The sequence below is a fragment of the Notothenia coriiceps genome, unplaced genomic scaffold, assembly GCF_000735185.1.
Source record: "Notothenia coriiceps isolate Sejong01 unplaced genomic scaffold, NC01 NC01_scaffold00000339, whole genome shotgun sequence".
NCBI lineage: Eukaryota > Metazoa > Chordata > Actinopteri > Perciformes > Nototheniidae > Notothenia > Notothenia coriiceps.
In genome coordinates, this window is record NW_011333040.1 from 14,581,054 (window position 1) to 14,600,520 (window position 19,467).

At 39.9% G+C, this 19,467-nt stretch overlaps 1 protein-coding gene and 1 long non-coding RNA gene across 2 annotated transcripts in view; one reads left to right on the forward strand and one right to left on the reverse strand.

Moving 5' to 3' along the window:
- The window catches only part of LOC104946821 (uncharacterized), a 6,662-nt gene extending 1,742 nt beyond the window's left edge, over positions 1-4,920 (forward strand). Inside the window, exons 2-3 of the long non-coding RNA XR_798500.1 lie at positions 3,803-3,805; positions 4,909-4,920. This is a non-coding gene — a long non-coding RNA (uncharacterized lncRNA). The remainder of the gene's footprint in view (positions 1-3,802; positions 3,806-4,908) is intronic.
- The window catches only part of cnksr1 (connector enhancer of kinase suppressor of Ras 1), a 68,110-nt gene that overhangs the window by 11,275 nt on the left and 37,368 nt on the right, over positions 1-19,467 (reverse strand). Inside the window, exons 3-9 of the mRNA XM_010772717.1 lie at positions 14,329-14,531; positions 13,833-13,917; positions 7,608-7,649; positions 7,365-7,484; positions 4,979-5,038; positions 2,965-3,033; positions 2,636-2,761 (exon numbers count right to left, since the gene is read on the reverse strand). Coding sequence (XP_010771019.1) covers positions 2,636-2,761; positions 2,965-3,033; positions 4,979-5,038; positions 7,365-7,484; positions 7,608-7,649; positions 13,833-13,917; positions 14,329-14,531 — 705 coding nt within the window. The remainder of the gene's footprint in view (positions 1-2,635; positions 2,762-2,964; positions 3,034-4,978; positions 5,039-7,364; positions 7,485-7,607; positions 7,650-13,832; positions 13,918-14,328; positions 14,532-19,467) is intronic.

Genomic DNA, 19,467 nt, shown 5'->3' on the forward strand with positions numbered 1-19,467 from the left:
ACAAACCTTTCTGGTTACAAACCTTACCGATCACAGATATTATTCTTCCTACTTAGGTGCTCCTAAGTTGTGGCAGGGACACCCTCGGTAGTCCCTTACAATAGCACTCTCAGTCCGTCCTGCGTCTCTGTCAGAGTCGGTGCTGAGCTTCAGGTCCTAGTCTAGGTGCCTGAGTCCTATCTCTAGTCCGTGTCCAGGATCCATGGAGTCCTGATTCCTAGGGTCCCTTTGGTACCTAGGTCATGAGCGCCTAAGTGCCTTGAGTCCTATCTCCTAGGGGTCCGTGTTGTCCTGGCGTCGTTGTGCCGTAGTCGGGTGCTGGAGTCTAGGACCACATGCTATCTGTGGTTTTTCTGTAAAGCCCCTTGCCAATAAGCCTTGTAACTCTACATGTGTTCCATGTCTGGTCTGGTCCTTCCTTCGTTCATTCCACGAGGGGCTGGTACAGATTCGGATATGCGTCGTTTTGATTTGCAACAGTATGCATTGACGTGTAGGAATCCCTATCCCACCCCTGTGCCTCATCGTTGAGGAAACAGACCTTAATCGACTTCGCTGCACACAACACACACACACAACACACACACACCACACACCACACACACACACACACACACCACACACACACACCACCCCCACAAACACAGCCACACACCACACACAACCACGCCACCACGCACCCACACACACACACACACACACACACAACACACACACACACACACACACACACACACGACACAACACACACACACACACTAGCACACAACAGAAAGAGTAGAGGGTTTGGTGTCTCGACTCACGCGCGCTCTGGACTCCTCCTTTTCGGTACGATAAGTTTGTGTGTACTGTAGGCGGAGAATGAGGTGATGGGGTCGTTTGTGTCAAATCGTTCAAATCTCGTCGGTGGGAGTCATCTAAGCATACATACGAGTGAAAAAAAGTCAGGTCTTTTCCTCCTTCTCCATCTTCCTTCTCTCCATTCGTTCCCTCCCATTCCCCCCTCCTGCTCCTGCTCCTCGCTTGGGGCTCGCGAGGTAGAAACCTCCCATCGTCGAGAGGCAGTCCAGGGACCGAGGAAAGTCACTCTCGGTATGTATCGACAGGTGGAGATAAACAAAAAAATATAGAGACCAAGCGGTGTACCTGGTTTGCACCTAAAGTGTTCGAAAATTTTCCTCCCGGATCGACGGATGTTATTGGATGGGGTTTGACCTCTTATTTGGGTCTTCGATTATTTAACGTTCTCTAGGTACGTTCCTAGGAAATTTCAACGGTTCTTTTAATTTGTTGTCGCGTGAAATCTGGATGAGGCTGATCAGTCGATTGTGGTTGTGTAGACATAGTTCATGATAGTTTTTGTTCTAAAAAGGGGATATTTGAACGTGTTGTGATTTGTTTCTCCGGACTTTCTATTAACTATACCCAACTACTTTCATTCGAGGGTGACATTAACTTGACCGGTAGTCTCTCTCCCGCGGGCACAGTCTAGTATTTTGTTTCTTATTTGCATTCCAAAATGTATTATCTCTTGGATTTACACACGGCATCTATTGCACGTCTGTCCGTCCTGGGAGAGGGATCCCTCCTCTGTTGCTCTCCCTGAGGTTTCTCCCATGTTCCCCTTTAAACTGTGGGGTTTTCTCTGGAAGTATTTCCTAGTACGATGTGAGGGTCTAAGGACAGAGGGTGTCGTATTTTCATACTGGTATTTTGTACAAACTGTGAAGTCCACTGAGACAAATGTAACATTTATGATATTGGGCTATATAAATAAACATTGATTGATTGACAGTGTGTAATTAAAGACAAACAGCAGTCGCCATAGTGACTACTGAGTGTTGAACGGAAATCGAGGAGGGGATTGTCGTGATGAGCTTTGGGTTCCCTGGACACAAAATGTGTGAATAGGACAATTTCTGAAGGATGATAGGACGTTTGAACCTGGGTGTAATCACCCTAAACGGAGACTAAGTGGCAGAATATGTAAATTGTACGTGTGAAACATAACACTGTTATCATGGGGCTCCTTCTAATGGTTTCACAAACTTGATTGCACAATTTCAAAATGAAGTTTTCAGGCCCACAAGCTCATGAGGCAAAGTGTGAGTAACAAGAAGAATATCATGCCTGAGAAATGTTCAAGTCCCTGTGTGGGGTGAGTAATTGTTCATCCTGGTATACAGTGATTTCATGCACAGTTTCCCTCGTGTTGTGTCAAAATGGTGTTTGGAGTGAAGATACTTTACTAGCACAATGATGTTATAACTTAAACTGTTAATGAATTATAAAGATATTCTGTTAATGTCACATAATGTATTACGTTATGTCTTCTCTTGTCTTAGTGAATGATTACATCAATTACATTTTAATTTTCTACAGCTTTTGCAAGTTATTCAATCTGCACTTGAGATTGTGAATGATTTGATATTACTTTTGTACAAATCTTACTATTTGGACCATGAATTTCAAAAGCAACGATGATGAAAATCTATCCATTTGTTTCGGAAAATACACTTCTAACATGATGATAGTCATCCATTTTTTATTTCCTGGACTGCACTGCAGCGAATCACAGTTTCCTATATAATAAATACAGCACATTCACACTTTTCATTTGCTAATGATGCCTGACCTGTCTGGAGGAGAGCCGGAGTGGGTTTCTGCGTCGCACTGACCCAGGAATCTTCTTCAGGACCAGAGTCACTCCGCTGGGATTCTCCTGCAGCTTCTTCACAAGGTTAGCTCTGCTCCAGCCCACCTGACGGAGCAAAACAGAATTATTACACTTTGAAGGTTATTGAATGAGACACGGGATCTTTTAGCAGGAACATCTATTATTACAGGGATGTCTCATTTACTTTGTAGCTTAGACATAAGACTGAGAGGATATGCAACTCAATGGAGCAGTGAAACATAATGTATTTACAGCCTTCTGTATACTGTATGTATTGTTGAACTCACCACTATCTGGTCGTTGACTTGAATCACCTCATCTCCGGCCAAAATCTTCAAATAGGCATCATCTGAAGACTGCAATAGAAGGGAAAATCAACAGAAATAAGAAATCAAAATAACAAAAATCCAGCGGAATTAGTTTATTTAACAACAACTTATGCTAATATCCACAGTGACTTGCAATGAGTGAGGACATACATATTCAGTGAAGTGCTGTACTGTGCATTGCTGTGATATTATTGGAATGTTGAACACTCTTTTTGTAACTATGAGGACATCAACTCTTCTAACACTATATCATTTGTATGGATATTTCATTTTTCATACATCATGGACGAATTTGTGTATGCTGACATTTCCAAACATTTAAAATAAATGTAATAGTTGTTCTTATGACATGGTAGTTTATCATAAATTATAACATGTACAATGTAGGACCCTAAAATTAAATACTTCATCATTGTATGTATCCTTTTGGAAATGTCTGTGCTTGGTTAATTTTGATGAAAAACATGACAAATTAAGAAAAAGCATACAATTCTGTTTAAATTATAGCCTACGATTAATTAATAAAACAGAAAGTAATAAAAGGAATAGCTTCCATGGTACTTTAAAGTCTATAAACTTATATCACCCAGGCTAATGAGAAATAAGCCTGAACTGGCTTTGTGGAAACCTTACAGTAACAGTACTCCGGTTGATTGTATAATTGTTCGGTGTTTCTCTGTGGGAGGCAGCACCGAGATAATGCACTGAGGCTGTACTGTGTGTGTGTGTGTGTGTGTGGCTGGTGGTCAAGTCTCTCCTTAGCAGTCTGCTGTTCTGATGTAAGTTCAGTAGCTAGGGAGTCGAGGGTACTCTGCTGTTGACATCATGGAAAAATAACATCTCCGTCTTTCTGTCTCACAGGAGAACTGCCCTCGCACTCTTTTTACAAGCCCTCCTTATTCTGCCAAACAAACACTGCTCCATCTTTGTATCGCTCCAGAGCTTATTACACAAGCTTTCTTTATCTAATAGATCTTCAGCTCTCTTAGAAGGTTGTGTAACTCTGCTCCTTCTATGGGAAGATTTTTTTTTCCTAGTTTTATTCAGTTTAACGATAAGCTACTATAAATGTGACTATACAAATATTTAGAGGTCACTTGTCTCATCGTCTACTTGAATCAAATGGCATATAAACAAATTAAAATAAGGGGGAGAATGTGTTCTATTGCAGTTTATCTCCATCTTTAACTTTAATAAGAGTACAATGGATGGATACCTTGTTATTTATAATTATGCCACAATACACATGCAACTCTCATGTACTGAAAGATGTGTTTGTGTTTACACACAGTCCGCAGCATTAATAACAAGCAGCCTCAAGTTGATATTTATAAATGCCAGCAGCACGAGGGCTCAGATTGCTTTTAATTTCAAAGCAGTGATGCAAAGAAAGATAATGGGTCACACAAAAGTACTTGCAAGGGGATTTCCAAGATTTCTGCTTAGTCCAGAGCTCATGCTTCCAAATTAAAATGGGTTATACTTCGAGTATGCATAGCAGAAGAAAACATGATTACCAAACCCACTAAATGACATGTTATTGTCACAAACATAGAAAAGAGTTGATGTGTAGCCGGAAATGGGAAAACTGATGATTTAACTTATTTACACTTTCACAACTGAACATGTACTTCCAGTTTCGTCCAGATCAGAGAATCAGAAAAAGTGCAAAAGCAGATCTTCACCCTCCTTTAGGAGTGAGCGAGTATTACAACTGTTATCTCCTTCAGGATCGGACAAGTCGGAGCACTTTTTAACAAGACAGAACCGGTTCAGGAATAAAACAATGTGAAACTGTTTGGTCGTAACCTCAAGCCACATGGCTCTTACAAAGACACAAATCATAGTTAGAAGATAACCTTTTGATCTGGAGTTTAGGAGTAGCAGTGGATTGGTTAAGAGCACAGAGATGGTTAACCCTTCGTGTGGATTTGTGGGCTGAGTCTACAGAGAAAGTAAATGAGAGTCTGACCTCAGCAGCAGTCCCGGTCACAAAGTGGTTACTGGAGCTGGTGGATGTTATCTCAATACCCTATGAGAGAGAAAAACAGAGAAATCAAATTTCAGTGAAACCATCAAATTTGTGATACAAAATGTCGCACAGAGTCAAAGGAGTCACCAAAATGGACACATAAACATAGATATATCTTGTTACTGTCATCTCTGATGGAGGCTTTGGGGATATTAATGTCTGTCTCCAGATGTATTGATGGTTCAGCCTGTAATTACCCATCAGCCTTTATTGATTGATTATTTTGAGTCATAAGCCAACTTGTCTCACCCCAGAAAGCCCAGATCACATAATCAATATGTATCACATGGCAACTGACACATTAATGGATTTAAACTAAAAACAAGCAGAGACAAAAACACTATTTCCTCCCATCCCTTAAATAGACTAGTACACTTTGTTTATCATTATAAATCAACCCATTTGCTGAAAGAATCCAGGTCCTTTTAAGATAAGTAAGAGCCTCTTACATAGAGATCTGGTTAAACTAAACCTCTTTATTTATAATTTATACTGCAGGATATAAAATGTAAAGGCAAATATGCTGTAAGTGGAGGCCGCTGTTTACACAGTGTTGTAAAACACAGTTGTGATATACTGTATGCGATATGTCCTAATAGGAGAAGCTTATACCAATGCAGTACATTAATAAAAGGAATAAAACCATGACTTCCTCTGCTTTAAATCAAAACATTTACATGCAATGCACAAGGAAATTGGCTGTGATTCTATTTGTTACTCACATCCTATCACTGCATGTACACAATGCAAGCATTTACTTTTAGATTCCCATTTACTTTATGAATGATGCACTGTCTTATGGGTCATGTTTTCTACATTCAGTGAATTATGATTATTCTGGCATTACTGCTCTTTTCTTCCGTCTTTAGTCCTATTACTTTAAACATGTTTTCATTCAACTCTGATGTGTTTCAATCAAATCCTCTCCATCAGCCAAGGATCATCATGTTTTGTTGCTAGAAGTTGAGCCCATTTATTGAAATTACTTTCTTCCACTACAGTAAATACAAATTGTGAAGAAGTTCTCCCAACAGTTTAGCTACAACCTGCTCCGTTCACACACCTGCAACCACCCAGAGACACACGCAATTACGTATCCATAGATGCAAACTACTTGAAGCTTGGCTAGGTAAGGAAGGAGAGCTGACAAATCTGCTTTCAAGACAACACTCTGGGGATGATTATGAAGGCCAATCGAGCGAGAGAGCGAGCACCAGGAAATTGGACTGCTATTATCATCTAACATGGGAGATTTTTACCTAATGGGCTGAGCACACAAAGGGGTAAACAAATTGGACAAATGCATACTTAAAAATAAACTAAAAGCACACTATATTATGCAAATAACAGGCAGAGAGGAGAGTTATAATTGCTTTACTGAATGTACTGACTGAAGGCTAAAGCATTAAGACAAGAGGAGAGGCGGGTAGAGAGGGAGAACCTTGAGTTAGGTGAAAGAAGAGATGAGTGAATCCAAACGATAATGGAAGACTTCAGGCAGAGATGAAGGCAGAAAATGAATACTGAAAATGATAGAGAGAGTAAAAGAAGATAAGAACAATTTGAATGTGTTAATTTTTAAGAAGCGGCTAAAGTGATAACATGGTCACAGGATTTTTAAAACCCTGGCAATGATGAGATGGTCAGATGCTGCACAGATGAGACGAACAAAAAAGGAAACACCCAGAGGAGACCAGGAAAGATATCTGATTGCTGATTATCATTATCAATTTTACAAATGTATTAAGCATATGTAGCTAATAACGGTGAATCAAGAATTCCTGTCCTGTGTTAGACTCCTAGAAGTGTCGCTGCTCTGACTTCTGAGATTGATTAGCGGATTAAAAAGGTGCATTTTATCTTATCTTGTTAAAGCTTTCCTTATTGATTAAATCCATGATTATTTTCTTGATTCATTTTGAAAAGTTGAATAAATACATATCACAGTATTTCAGGTTATAAGATAAAGTAAGTCTGAAACTAAAAAAACAAAAGTTTACCGTCAGATAAAAATAAAAATCGTGAATCAACACGTTTTTCCAGTTGAGAAGGGACGAGGGAATATTTCACTTTTTTGGTTGTGAAATATATCAAATATATCAATTATAATCAAAAGCATGAGAGTAAAATGTTCTTATATTTGGTAAAGTTACTGTAATGCTGTAAAAAGTAGAGTTAGTGTCAGAAATAAAAAAGGGTGGCAAAGGGAACAAATGCCCCAAGAAATGTGAAAATGCCATGAATAAAACGTTGATCAAGTGTTGCCCCAAGATGTCCACATTTATCAAAAACAAAAGGTCAGTTATTTAGAGCAAAGAGGCTTTACCAGATGATCACCAGGTGACACAGGCACTAGGTCCACACTCTCCAGCTGAGCACTGTGGGTAAGAAGATTCTCAGGGCTCAAACTCAGGATCTCATCACACACCGACACCAACTGACGGCACTAGAGAATACAAAAGAAACACCATTTATCATCAAGATATCTCATTCAATCGTTCACAAAATAAAAAGGACACTGAAATAACTATAAGTGTAGTTTAGTCCGCAAAATTACACAAATACTCACTTCAGATATGATGTCCTTCTCCTTTTCATAGACAGTGGTATCCTAAACGATGATTGAAACAACATGGCATTAGTTCCATCTAAAAAACGTACCAAAATGACACGCCAGCTGTAATTGATTTGTGGAAATGGGACAGTCTGACTCAAAACGCATGTCCTATTTCCTCTTCACAGCATGAGTCAGGAAGTGAAAGGCCAAAGGGTATCCATAGGAAAATGAGTCATCACTTCAGATCTTCACTGGTATTTTACTGGGTATCAGAGCAGCGTTTTTGTATAATTACATGTTACTTGTTAGACGCTCTTATCCTAATTGTAAAAAAAAATGAAATTAAGCATTTAGGCTATTCTATGAAATGTGCAGAACAGCAAGAGGGCAATTAATTTTGTGGAGTGCAATGTCCACATTACCCGAGGGCTGACAATAATCCCCACAAGCACACGTGCATGTAAAACACACTTCCTGTGGTCAATTTCACAGTTACTAGAATCAGTGAAACTAAACAGCCTAATCCGTGGTTGAGTGAAAGGTGCTCCTAAAAGGCACTATGGGGTACTAACAGAAACTAAACGAGAACGCGCCTGACTGGGCCTGGGAACCAAATAAATGAGGGGGAGGTTTTGAATTTAGGATCAATAAAGTACCTCTTATCTTATCTTAAGATGAAGGGTAAAAAAGGAAGAGGGTAGATGTTTACACAGCGAAGAATAGCTTATTTGCAAGGCCTGATGATGTGATGAGTTACATAAAGGATTGTAAGGGGAAACTAATCCCTGTGAAATGTAACGAGAGATCAACAGAGAACACGGTTGGTTTTCTGGGCTAATTAAAGGCTGTGACAAGGGGAGGGGGGAGGACTTGGAGAAGTTGATGTCATGACTGCTGGCCACTTCAACTGGCCACTTGGTGTTTGTTTTGCTTTTGAGTGTGACTGCTTGAGATATGCAGAACCCGATTTATATATTTATTTACACCACAGTGTTTGTGCCACATAATGCCATAGACAAAATTGCAAGAAAGAACGATAAGAATCCACTTCCCTGAGCAACTCTGTGTGGCTGCTGTAGGTCACAGTAATGCTCGACCTAAATGCTAATGTCCCCATGCTAACATGCTCGCAATGACAATTGCTATTACTGATGCAAGCATGCTTACATTTGCTACAGTAATTAGCAGCATTAAAAAACGTAAAGCCGAGGCATTTGGTCATACACCAGGGCATTGAACCAATTAAACACTTCCATAGTTATTACAGTTCATCATAGAGGGAACATTAAACATTGTACAACATTTTAGAGCAATTTGTCCGATAGTTGTTTACACATTTAACGTTAGGCTACATGTTAACCTTATGGTAGTGCTTGATGCTAAATCCTATGAGGACCATCGATGTCTGAGAAGTATTTAATTGCAATCCGTCCAATGGATAATACATTAGGGAAATAAAAATGATTGTTGTTCAACTATGGCAAAGCAAGTTAAGCAAGTAATGTTACGCTACATGTCAGCAGGATTCACCGTTTAAAAATGGTTACAAATACTGAAACAGTGGTTTAATCCAAGAACAGAAAATCTCAGTACTTTGCGAGATCCTCCACTAAGTGTGATTTAGTAGCTGAGTAGTGGCAACCGAGAGTTTTAAATCTTGTTGGCACTTCCTACTGCACCCTTAATCATTTCTGCTTTCGCCTCATTAGTAACACCTCCTTATTTCCAGCATCTCACCATTGCTTTTTAGGCAATATCCACACCTGTGCTTTTCAATTGTATTTCGAGCTGCTGGAAGCTTCCCCACAACATCACAACCTGTTCCGCATTTCTTTTTAAAAGGAAATGACACATTGAGATTGTGAGTTGTGTGACAGGTATACTTCTGCCATGAAACATGTACTCACAACCACAAATACATTCAACCCTAATCCCTTTCTGATTTAATTGAACCTATTTCACAAAAGTCTAGAGCGCATTAACATCAAGTATGAAGTAACAAGTATTAAAAAAACACTTTGTATATCCATCAGTTTTACAGTACATATACCATTTTCACACACGCATTGATATGAAGCATTTGATGCCTTTGCATTTAGGTCAAAGTGTTTCATTGTTAAGGCAGGGACACCAGCAGAGAATAAAAGAGATGAGGATGTGAGAAGAGGAGCTGTGGGTTGGACATGTTTAGTCCCTGACAGCCTGCAGCATGTTCATACTTCCTTCTATTCATTTCTCAGTCGATAAAATATTAACTAAAATATGTCACTCGAAGAAAAAAAACTGCTGCTGTTCTTGAAGAACCTGAAGAAACCCCTCAGGTTTTGCAACAGAAGATGTATAAACGGTCAAATCCATCCAAACAGCCTCTAGATATAAACCACTTTAACTTCTCCCATACCTAAAGACAAGAAAGGGTTACAAGATCATATCACATTTAAACTCTGGGTGTTCAAACAACCCTCATTAAAATACGGCATTCGTAACAACCTATTCTTACAGTATGATCAATAAAGAAAAAACAATGATTTAATTATATGAACCTTCTTGAGCAACTGCGCCAAAATGAACAGGACACATGTTCATACCACAGAACGACTAGTTCATACCAGAGAATGACTTTAAAATCTGACCTTTTACTCCATCACATTGTAGCAACAGTAGTTATTTATTAGCCACAACAGTAACACACCCCATCAATGAATGGCAGACAAAGCCGTGCAGAATGTGCTGCACTAAGATTCATGTTATTATAATAGGTTTCTGAGAAAAGAACCTTTCAGATCCCTTTTTTGGTAAATGACAACAGCTGTGCTTTGCAACATTGTCATAAAGGGTGAAAAGTGTTTAACACATTGCCTTCATCTGTGCAGCTAGGTAACGTACGTCTAGTTCACTTGATAATAAAGTCTTGTGTTGTGCTGTGAAGGCCGTGTGTGGCTCGATCAGGTGGTGAGCTAACTTTACAGCAGCGATCTGTGCCTGAAAGCTGTTCTCTCTCTATAGTTGTCTAGGAAACAAAGACAAGCTATTATGTGGGTGTAACACTTGGAAAAAAGCGGACAACAAGAATGCACAAAGGCATGCATGGACACACATGTACAAAAAGGCTGAAACTGTGATGCACAAAACACACAGAGAAGTAATAACCCAGAATGCTCTAGACCCAATCGAAACAGATTTCCTTTGCTTTTCTAATGAATCAAAAGCCTTGTCAAGACAAGCCCCATCATGTTCTGTCTCCGGTGTATGTTTACATACTTGATCGTGAACCAGTGGATATTTTGTATTTGCCAACAGGTCACACACACTTGCTATAAAAAGACTGGGAGACATTACAGAAGATTCATTTGACATCTGCTCCTTGTGTTGCTGTCCAAATCTTCCTACCCTGTCCATGTTGTTGTCCTTGCCTTAGCATTCCTCTCAACATTGAATTGTGCGTGTGCAATGTTTTTCAGCAGCATATATAATAATAAGTTATTCACTTCTGACAACTTACATAGATGAGGCCTCTTTCTTAATTTGTCAGGTTCAGTTTGAAGTACAGTCCCCTCAATATCTCTCCCATCTATTGTCAAGCCTCTCATTATTCACCCTGGACTTCTAAACAAGTCCTCAAATAGCAGAAATATGTTGCTAATTGCATATTGGACAACAGTATGTCCATTGTTTTTCATTACATAATCATCATGTCCACTTTTAAACAAAGAAACACTGTTTCAGGCACTCCTAGTTCTGTAATTGTGAGTTGAACATTGAAGTCACTTGAAGTTGCATTTTCAGGTGAAGGTTTTTATGTCAGACATATTTTTAAAGGTAAGATTTTGCAACAAATGTTCTCCTTTTCCTTTTTTGTTTAAATCACCAAAAAAACTCACATACCTTAATGAAATGCTTTGAAATACATTGTTTGCTCTCAAATCCAAGTTCACAGTGTAGCCCTCTCTCTGTTCCGCCCGGTCTCCTGGACTTTGCTTGCTGCTCGGCTGGTTCTAAGCAGACTGAGTGTGTGCGTATTGCAAAACGATGACACAACAACCTCACAGTGGGATCCCAAAATCACCAGCTGACTACTGACCTTGATCACCCTCGGGGTGCGAGAACACACAGAAACGCTGGGAATAAAAGTCCTTTCATTGGTTTGAAAGATGTGGTGTAGCTTCTGCGAAAGCAGTTCTACAGAAAAGGACGTCATGAAGAAGCCACGGGCTTCTGATAGCAAGTCAAAGACGTCACAGAACGCGCGGACATGACACCGGCCTCGATTAGCCAGGAGCACATTTTGAGAAGCCATGACTATACTAATGTGTTTTAGCAATGGTCAACCATACAATGCTGATGATATAAGGACACACACATATGCTTATGTAATGTCATACAGTTATAAAGTACATGCTACATGTGTTCTCCGGCCTGTAACCGCAGGTTAATAATGCTATGATGACAGCTGAACCAACATTATTTGAACTTTCATTTTCTCTTGTCTTGTTGAACAGGTATGAGGGCTTGTTCACTGTCCAAGACCGACCTTTAGCTGAATGAATGACACAGCACCTGCCAAAACAGCTACAATGCAGATTGTATCTCCAGTTACGTTTTGTGAAGGTAATGCTTAACAGAGAGAAGACAGTTGAAAGTTTACAAAATGTTTGATCGACATGCCAAAACTAAATGAAATTAGCCTTAACTCACTGGGAATATTCTCTCTCTACATCTTAATGGACAGTAATTATTACCTTTAAAACACCTACACACACACACAAACACACCTATACAGAAACACAGCACCAAAGTTAGCAGGAATTGAGCAAACAGTAGCAAGACATTACCAGACAATGCTCAACCTCTGAGAGGGACTGACAACAGAGTGCCAAGGAGACTATGAATGAAAACAACAGTCAGCAGGCGGAAATCGGAATCATTTCGCCGTGAAAAAAACATCCTATCAGAGTCAACAGGCTCAATACGTTTGAAACCCATACTTCCTTCCTCCCCCTGGTCAATAAGAATAAAGTTACTGTACACCGACACAAAAACCACAACTCTCCTTTATCACATGCTGACTCTGGTTCAAACCATCCACGTACGGTTATAATAGATATCATATGAAGTTTGAATAATCGCTCACATTATTATCAACCCCTTAAACAACAGAGCTATCCAAATTATTCTTTCTTTTGCACAACTTTAACTAAAAACCATCAGGCAAGAAATATACTTAGTTCTGTTAAGTCATTTTAAGCTAAGGGAAAAAGCAGCTAAAGCAGAAGCGTCACCTTGCGGGGGGTTATCCAATCAAAGAGCTGAGAACTTTACCTGTCGTGCGGGGTAGGCGTCCAAAGCTGGCTATAGAGGACTAAATATAAACTGCTCTAAATACTGACACTTCTCTTTCGCCCACAGCTTCTGACTGCCTACTTACCTCTTTAATTATCTCTCCTTCTGTTCATCTTTTTGTCTTCTTCACTTCTGTCAGGTGTTTTTTTTATCCCCGGAGTCACTGTAGTACCCCTAATAGTCTCTCACCGTCTGTTGCTCTGTTGGTCATCCAGCAACACTCCCTCAGAAGTCAGAAGTCATTTAAAAAGTCGGTGCAATCCCTCTTTCAGTCTCCTCCTCCTTTCTCTGCCTTCCCCTTTGCTTCCCGCTCTGCCCTTCCCTCCCTCCTTGCATCCCGCCTCCCCCTAGGCACTAGAACATATTCAGGCCTGTACTTTTCTACTACTTATAATCACTTTTCACCCTTGTTTTGTTAATGAACACCGACTCTCCCTCCATTTCTTTCACACATTTCCATGAAGAGGTAAACGCAAACAGAACGCAGCCCTCCTCTGTGGTAATCCTTCCAACCTAAGCTTCTTCAAGGTACAGCCGACTACAAAAATGCTAGGAATGCAAAGATAAAGAATTCATTACTCAGGCTTAGCTGAGGACCTGAGGTATGTTGGTGCTTCTGGTATTCGTGCTGCTTTTCGGGGGGTGATTTAAAAAAGTAATCAAACAGGTAGTACTTCCTCTTTGGAAATGTAGTGTGCATGACAACACAACTAGAAACAAGGTTATTTATGTGTGGTTCCTCTTAAGATAAACACCTTGTTCTCATGAACAAATGTGCATTTCCTAAACTGGCCATTTAATTACAATGTAAAGGCAGCCATTTGATGGACAGATTGTAAGTGTTAATGTCACACAAGAGTGTTGTGAATAATCGATTAAAGCCATGAATGGACCAACCTTGTGGACAATCTCTCCCAGATGTCTGCAGTAGTTGAATATGTTCTTGGTGGAGGTGCATCCACTGAGCTGGGAAAACTGATACCTGGCAAAACAGAGATTACATTTCAAATAAGTCTGGCTAGAGACAGGGAGGATTTCCTGAAAGCAAGAACAAAGATGTTATGTCACACTGTTAAATGAAAGGAACAATGACATCTTAGAATAAGAATAACAGAGAGGGGGAAACTTTAAAGGAAGAGGTGTCTTATTTCTAATTGGGCTACAGGTAAACAGCAAGTCAATGCATAGACCAAAACATTGCCATACAATGGCTAAACCTCTAAATAATTTTAACCCATAGCCATTATTTTTGTATTCAGTAACAACATCTACAGCCTCTCTCTTTGAATAATAAACAGCAGAGAAACTTTCCTGTGTGAAAAATACCTGCAGAAAGAATAGCATTTCGAGTGCTGTATATATATAACGGTTAGATAACTCCCTCTTTACCAACCTGTTGAGCAAAGAGAAGAGTCCTTTGGCAGATGTGATGAGCTCCACTACCATCTGCAGAATGACGGCAGGCAGCTTGGTGGTGCTGCGGCCATCGTAGCTGTTGAGGCGCCAGCGGCCCTGGATGCCCATCTGGAGGGTGTGGGCCACGGCACGCAGCTTCTCTGTCAGGCTGCGGAGGTTCTCACCGCCCATTCCATACGTCTGGAGAGCACAACACACACACACACAACATTTTATTGCTAACTTATAAAGCATTAAATGGTTTGGGACCCCAATATATGTCCGACATGCTGCTCTGTTACGAGCCACCCAGAGCTCTGAGATCATCGGGGGCTCAGAACTAAACACACCGAAGCTGCTTTTAGTTTTTATGCTCCCCACTTCACCAACGCTGAGTTCTCTTAAGTCATGGCTAAAAACACTAGCCTACTTTTTTCAGCTGCCTACCCAGAAGTCTTTTAACTTGTTTCAGCACCTACCGTATTTACAATGTTGTTTTTAAACTATTCTGTATCTCTTTTGTGCATGTTTTTTATGAATCTGTTATTCCATTATGTTAATTTATTGTGTTCCTTTCTGTTGTCTTCTTATTAAGTGTTAATGATGATGTAAAGCACTTTGAATTGCCTCTGTGTCGGAAAATGTGTTATATAAATAAACGTACCTTACCTTACCAAACACACAAGTGGATGGTTAAAGGTCCTTTCCACTCCTGGAATACTCCCACAATGTCATACATAATCTGGGATGATGGAAAAATTAGTTCCTCTCCTCCAACACTTCACAGCATGCAGGGGTCAAGTGCATTTGAGATATGATTGCAACATCGCTTTTCCTGTAACCCCTCTAAAGTACACTTCTGAATTAAAGGTGGGGTAGGTAAGTTTGAGAAACCAGCTGGTCATGTGCGCGTTCGTGTGTGTTGGAGGAGGGGCTCTGTAAGGAAGTAGCAGATTTTTTTTCGGCTGTGTATTTTCAAATTCTAGCACTCGAGCTGGTTTCTCCAAAATGACCTACCCCACCTTTAATATAGTGGTATATTGAGAAATTGAGAGGAAAACATACAGTAATATTTGTTTTAGCATATCAAATATTTGATAACTCAAGGTAAAAAAAGACACATAAACAATTGTTTTGCAACACTTCCCACAATGGTCTAATACACCCAGAAAATGTAAAGGTACCATATTATAAAACAGTATACCTGTTTAATTTAGTAAATGTTTTAAGCTTGATATCCCAAACTAAGCTGCAGTTGTGTTGTTGTAAAGTAGGGCGTTATAATGTGTTTGTTATCATGATGAGTGTAGAACTAAAACTCAGTAGAGTATAATACAATATAAATTACCGTAATTTTCGGACTATAAACCGCGCCTTTTTTCCCATTTTTCGACGCTGCGGCTTATATAACGGTGCGGCTAATCTATGGATTTTTACAGCTAACGGCCACTAGGGAACCTCCTAGATCTATGGATTTTACAGGTTACAGTCCACCACCTTTAACTCTATGGGCTCAATGGCCGGTCCGCGCCCCCCACCTTTAAGCGGCGGGCTCCAGCAGGAAAAGCTGGAGGCCGGAAAAGAGTGAGACAGGTAGCGCGCAAAAGTAAAAGTGGAACCGAGAGTGGTACGAGAGACAGAACGAGAGCAAGACAGACAGATTTACTTTTGCGCGCTACCTGTCTCACTCTTTTCCGGCCTCCAGCTTTTCNACATCCATCCCACAACTAAACACCCCCCAACAAATAAAAAAACAAATAAGATAAACCTATACAAATACACACACTCTTAATGGGCCAATCTGCATGACTACTTTTGGTACTTTAAGAATATTTAGATGCCAATACTTTTGTACTTTTACTTGAGTAACATTTTGATTACAGGACTTTTACTAGTAACAGAGTATGTTCCTACACTCAGGTTACTTTTACTTAAGTACAAGTTCTGAGTTCTTTTTTCACCTCTGGATTTAAGTATCCAATTGAGTTAAATGAAACTGAAAGCTAAACAAAAATTGAAAGGTGGAGCTCTTTCATGCACGAAACTAAACTGCGATGTTTCTACGATAAAGTCTGATTATGCCAATTCAATAATCACCAAATAAGTGTTCTTACTTCTTAGCCGTGTTATGGATTATGTAGGGAGATATACTCACAGCTAGTATGTATTAACTAAACTAAGCATTAACAGGCTTTTAAGCTTAAACTAAAACATCTTTAAAGTAAAGTTACAGTAAAGTGTGAAGAATAGTTTCAGGGGAAACGAAGCCTGGGAACTAGGCAACAGTGACATCAGAATATGTACAGATAGGTGGGTTCATGTTGTTTAATGACTGCGTGCTGGACTTTACCCGCTGTATCCTCTGCTACTGTCTGACTGAAGAGCACAACACGAGCACAACGATAGCATTATAAAACTGCTGCTGTCGCCTTACTTTCAATATGTACCCTACTGTATAAAAAGGTGTTTAGCCACTAACTACAACTCTAACATTCACAACACTCGGCTTAGCCAAAGGGACTGGCGGACGTTAAGTCACTCGTGATGTGAAGCGGGTTGTAGTGGAACACTGAATGGAAGGTGACTCCTAAACAAACTGTTTCATTTCAATTCAATAAGGAGAACAACCCGAAATAGATCAAAAGCGGAACAGAAAAGGAGAACAGGTCCACTCACCTTATACGAATCCGTCGCGAGCAGGAAATTAAAATCCTGTGCTGCCATTGTTGTTGTGGATGAATGAATGTCACGTCAGTGTCCTCGTAGCAATTAGAGATAACCTGAGCCCGGAACAGCAGCAGAGGAATGAAAAACCTCAGGTCGAGTTACTGTGGAAGTGAGCCCTGAGTGTTTCCACTCAACGCAGTTTCAAATGTTACAACAGCACAGCTCCTACACAGCATTAGTCATTTTGTAGGTTGGGGGTTATTGTGAAGGGGCGGGTTTCAGGGTTTCACTACGCATGGCCCCACGCACGTCCCCCTCTCCCCGCCTACGTCATGCTGCATTTAAGGACAGCAGGGTTTTTTTGGACGACATAAACGAAACACGTTTTGGACACTTTTCGGAATATGCTGTAGCTTATCTGGCTTTCTTTTTAAATTATCTTTTTACATTATCCAGAAGTTTCTTGTTTGACATGGAGCAGGCCGTTTTGTTGTGACCTTATTTCCCACAATATCTAAAAATAATATATGGAATATTTGTATAATTTGGAGGAAAAAATGTTCATTTGATACAAATTATGTACAAAACCATAGACCGTCCTGAATCCCCTAATGTGTGTCACGAAAATATTAATGAGGTTTGATTAGTTTTAGCCAAAGACATTTTTTCAATACTATTGTGAAATATTATTCCTGTTTTCCCAACAGACCGTGAACTATAATGTCCCTCGTTTGAGCCTACAAACATGGCGGCTATCATAGTTTTAGCAGTTTAGGCCTATAGGTGGCGGACTGACACAAAGTCAGACCGGAGTTTGACTCACCCAAACCACCACACCGTTCATTTTGTAGGCTACCATTATGTGTTGAATAAGTATCCTTTTAAATTTGGCAATTATGTTCATCTTGGAGGATTACACAAAACTATTTGGGACTGACTAACAAGTATAGTCAGTCTGAGTTTCCAAGGAAGGTCTGAACTTTCAGAAACTCTTTTGTAATATCCATTATATTATAGCACATTCAAATGCACAAGGCTAGACACACAAACCAGAGTGAGACACAGTTGAAATGTTGAAATTATGATCTTGTATTCAAGCATTAGACATATCAAAAGTATTAAGAAATCCACACACACATTCACTGAAATGTAACATCAGCTTCAACAATGTGGTTAGTAAAATATTTTAGATTACATTGTTCATATAATGCACGCTAATAAGGATTAGGCCTACATAAACAATTAATATTAATATTAAGCAATATATATTGATCCTATACATGATCGTAATTATAATATGAGACTCCAAAATGCATGGCTTTATTGAAATGCGAACATTTAGCAATAATTAAGAACATTATTGCACAGCTACTTCAGAGTAAGTTATTATTACCACGGTGAACCTGTAGGCCAGTGACAACCAACTGGCGGCCCGCGGGCCACATCCGGCCGGCCAGACATTCTCATCCGCCCCCCACCCATTGTCTGTTTTACAACGTCTAGTGAGTAAGGTGCTTATTGTGAAGGGGCGGAGTCCAATAGAGAGGCAGCAGCTGCGGGACAGTAGACTGCTTACTTCGAAACCTTCCCTGCCTTGAAGAAGAAGAAGTGATCCTTCGTTGTGAAGAGTCTGCTTTATGCACTCCGCAGCAAAGCAGTAGCCCCGCTGCGACAGAGTCCAACAGAGAGGCAGGAGCCGCATGCGGGACAGTAGCCTAGAAGCAGGGTTTGGTTTTATCGGAATACATGTAACGGCGTTACGTAGTCAGAATACAAAAATCAAGTAGGCTAACTGTATTCAGCTGGCGTTACATTTAAAAAACGAGTAACCTGATAACAGTTACTTTCGTAAACCTGAAGTGAATACATTTTGGAATACTTATTGAAATTTTTGTGGAAAAGTTTCCTCACAAAATGTAATATTCATTACCGGCAGAACTGTGCACACTGCACAGCGCTGCAGCATGTCTGTGAGCAAGAGAGAGATGCAGCGTGTCTGTGAGGCCCCGCCCCCGCACGCAATATATTATTGAAAGTTAGAAACGGAGATGGATAGATAAAATGTGCAAGATAACGTTTATGTAGCATTTATTTATTGTCGAAATGATGACATTTCATAACGGGATCAAATCAAAGTGAATGACCTGCTGCTGCTGAATGCATGGGGCAAGTGACTGGAAAAAGTTTTAAAAGTTATTACATCGTTTCAGATAATAAATAATATTGATAATTCATTCTATTTAGGGGCGCCTTTCAAAGCACCCAAGGACACCTTACAATTCATAACTTATTCCAAGGAAAGGTTTTAAGACAGTACAAAGAATCGTGATGTTTTGTATGCGGGTTGCAGATGAGAGAGCTGTCCAGAATGACACCAAGATGTTGTGTTTGAGTTCTTGATAAGCCATTAAAACAGTAAAATAAGTGTCTCCTGTTCACCAAAACATACCCATCTGTTATGGAAAAAGAA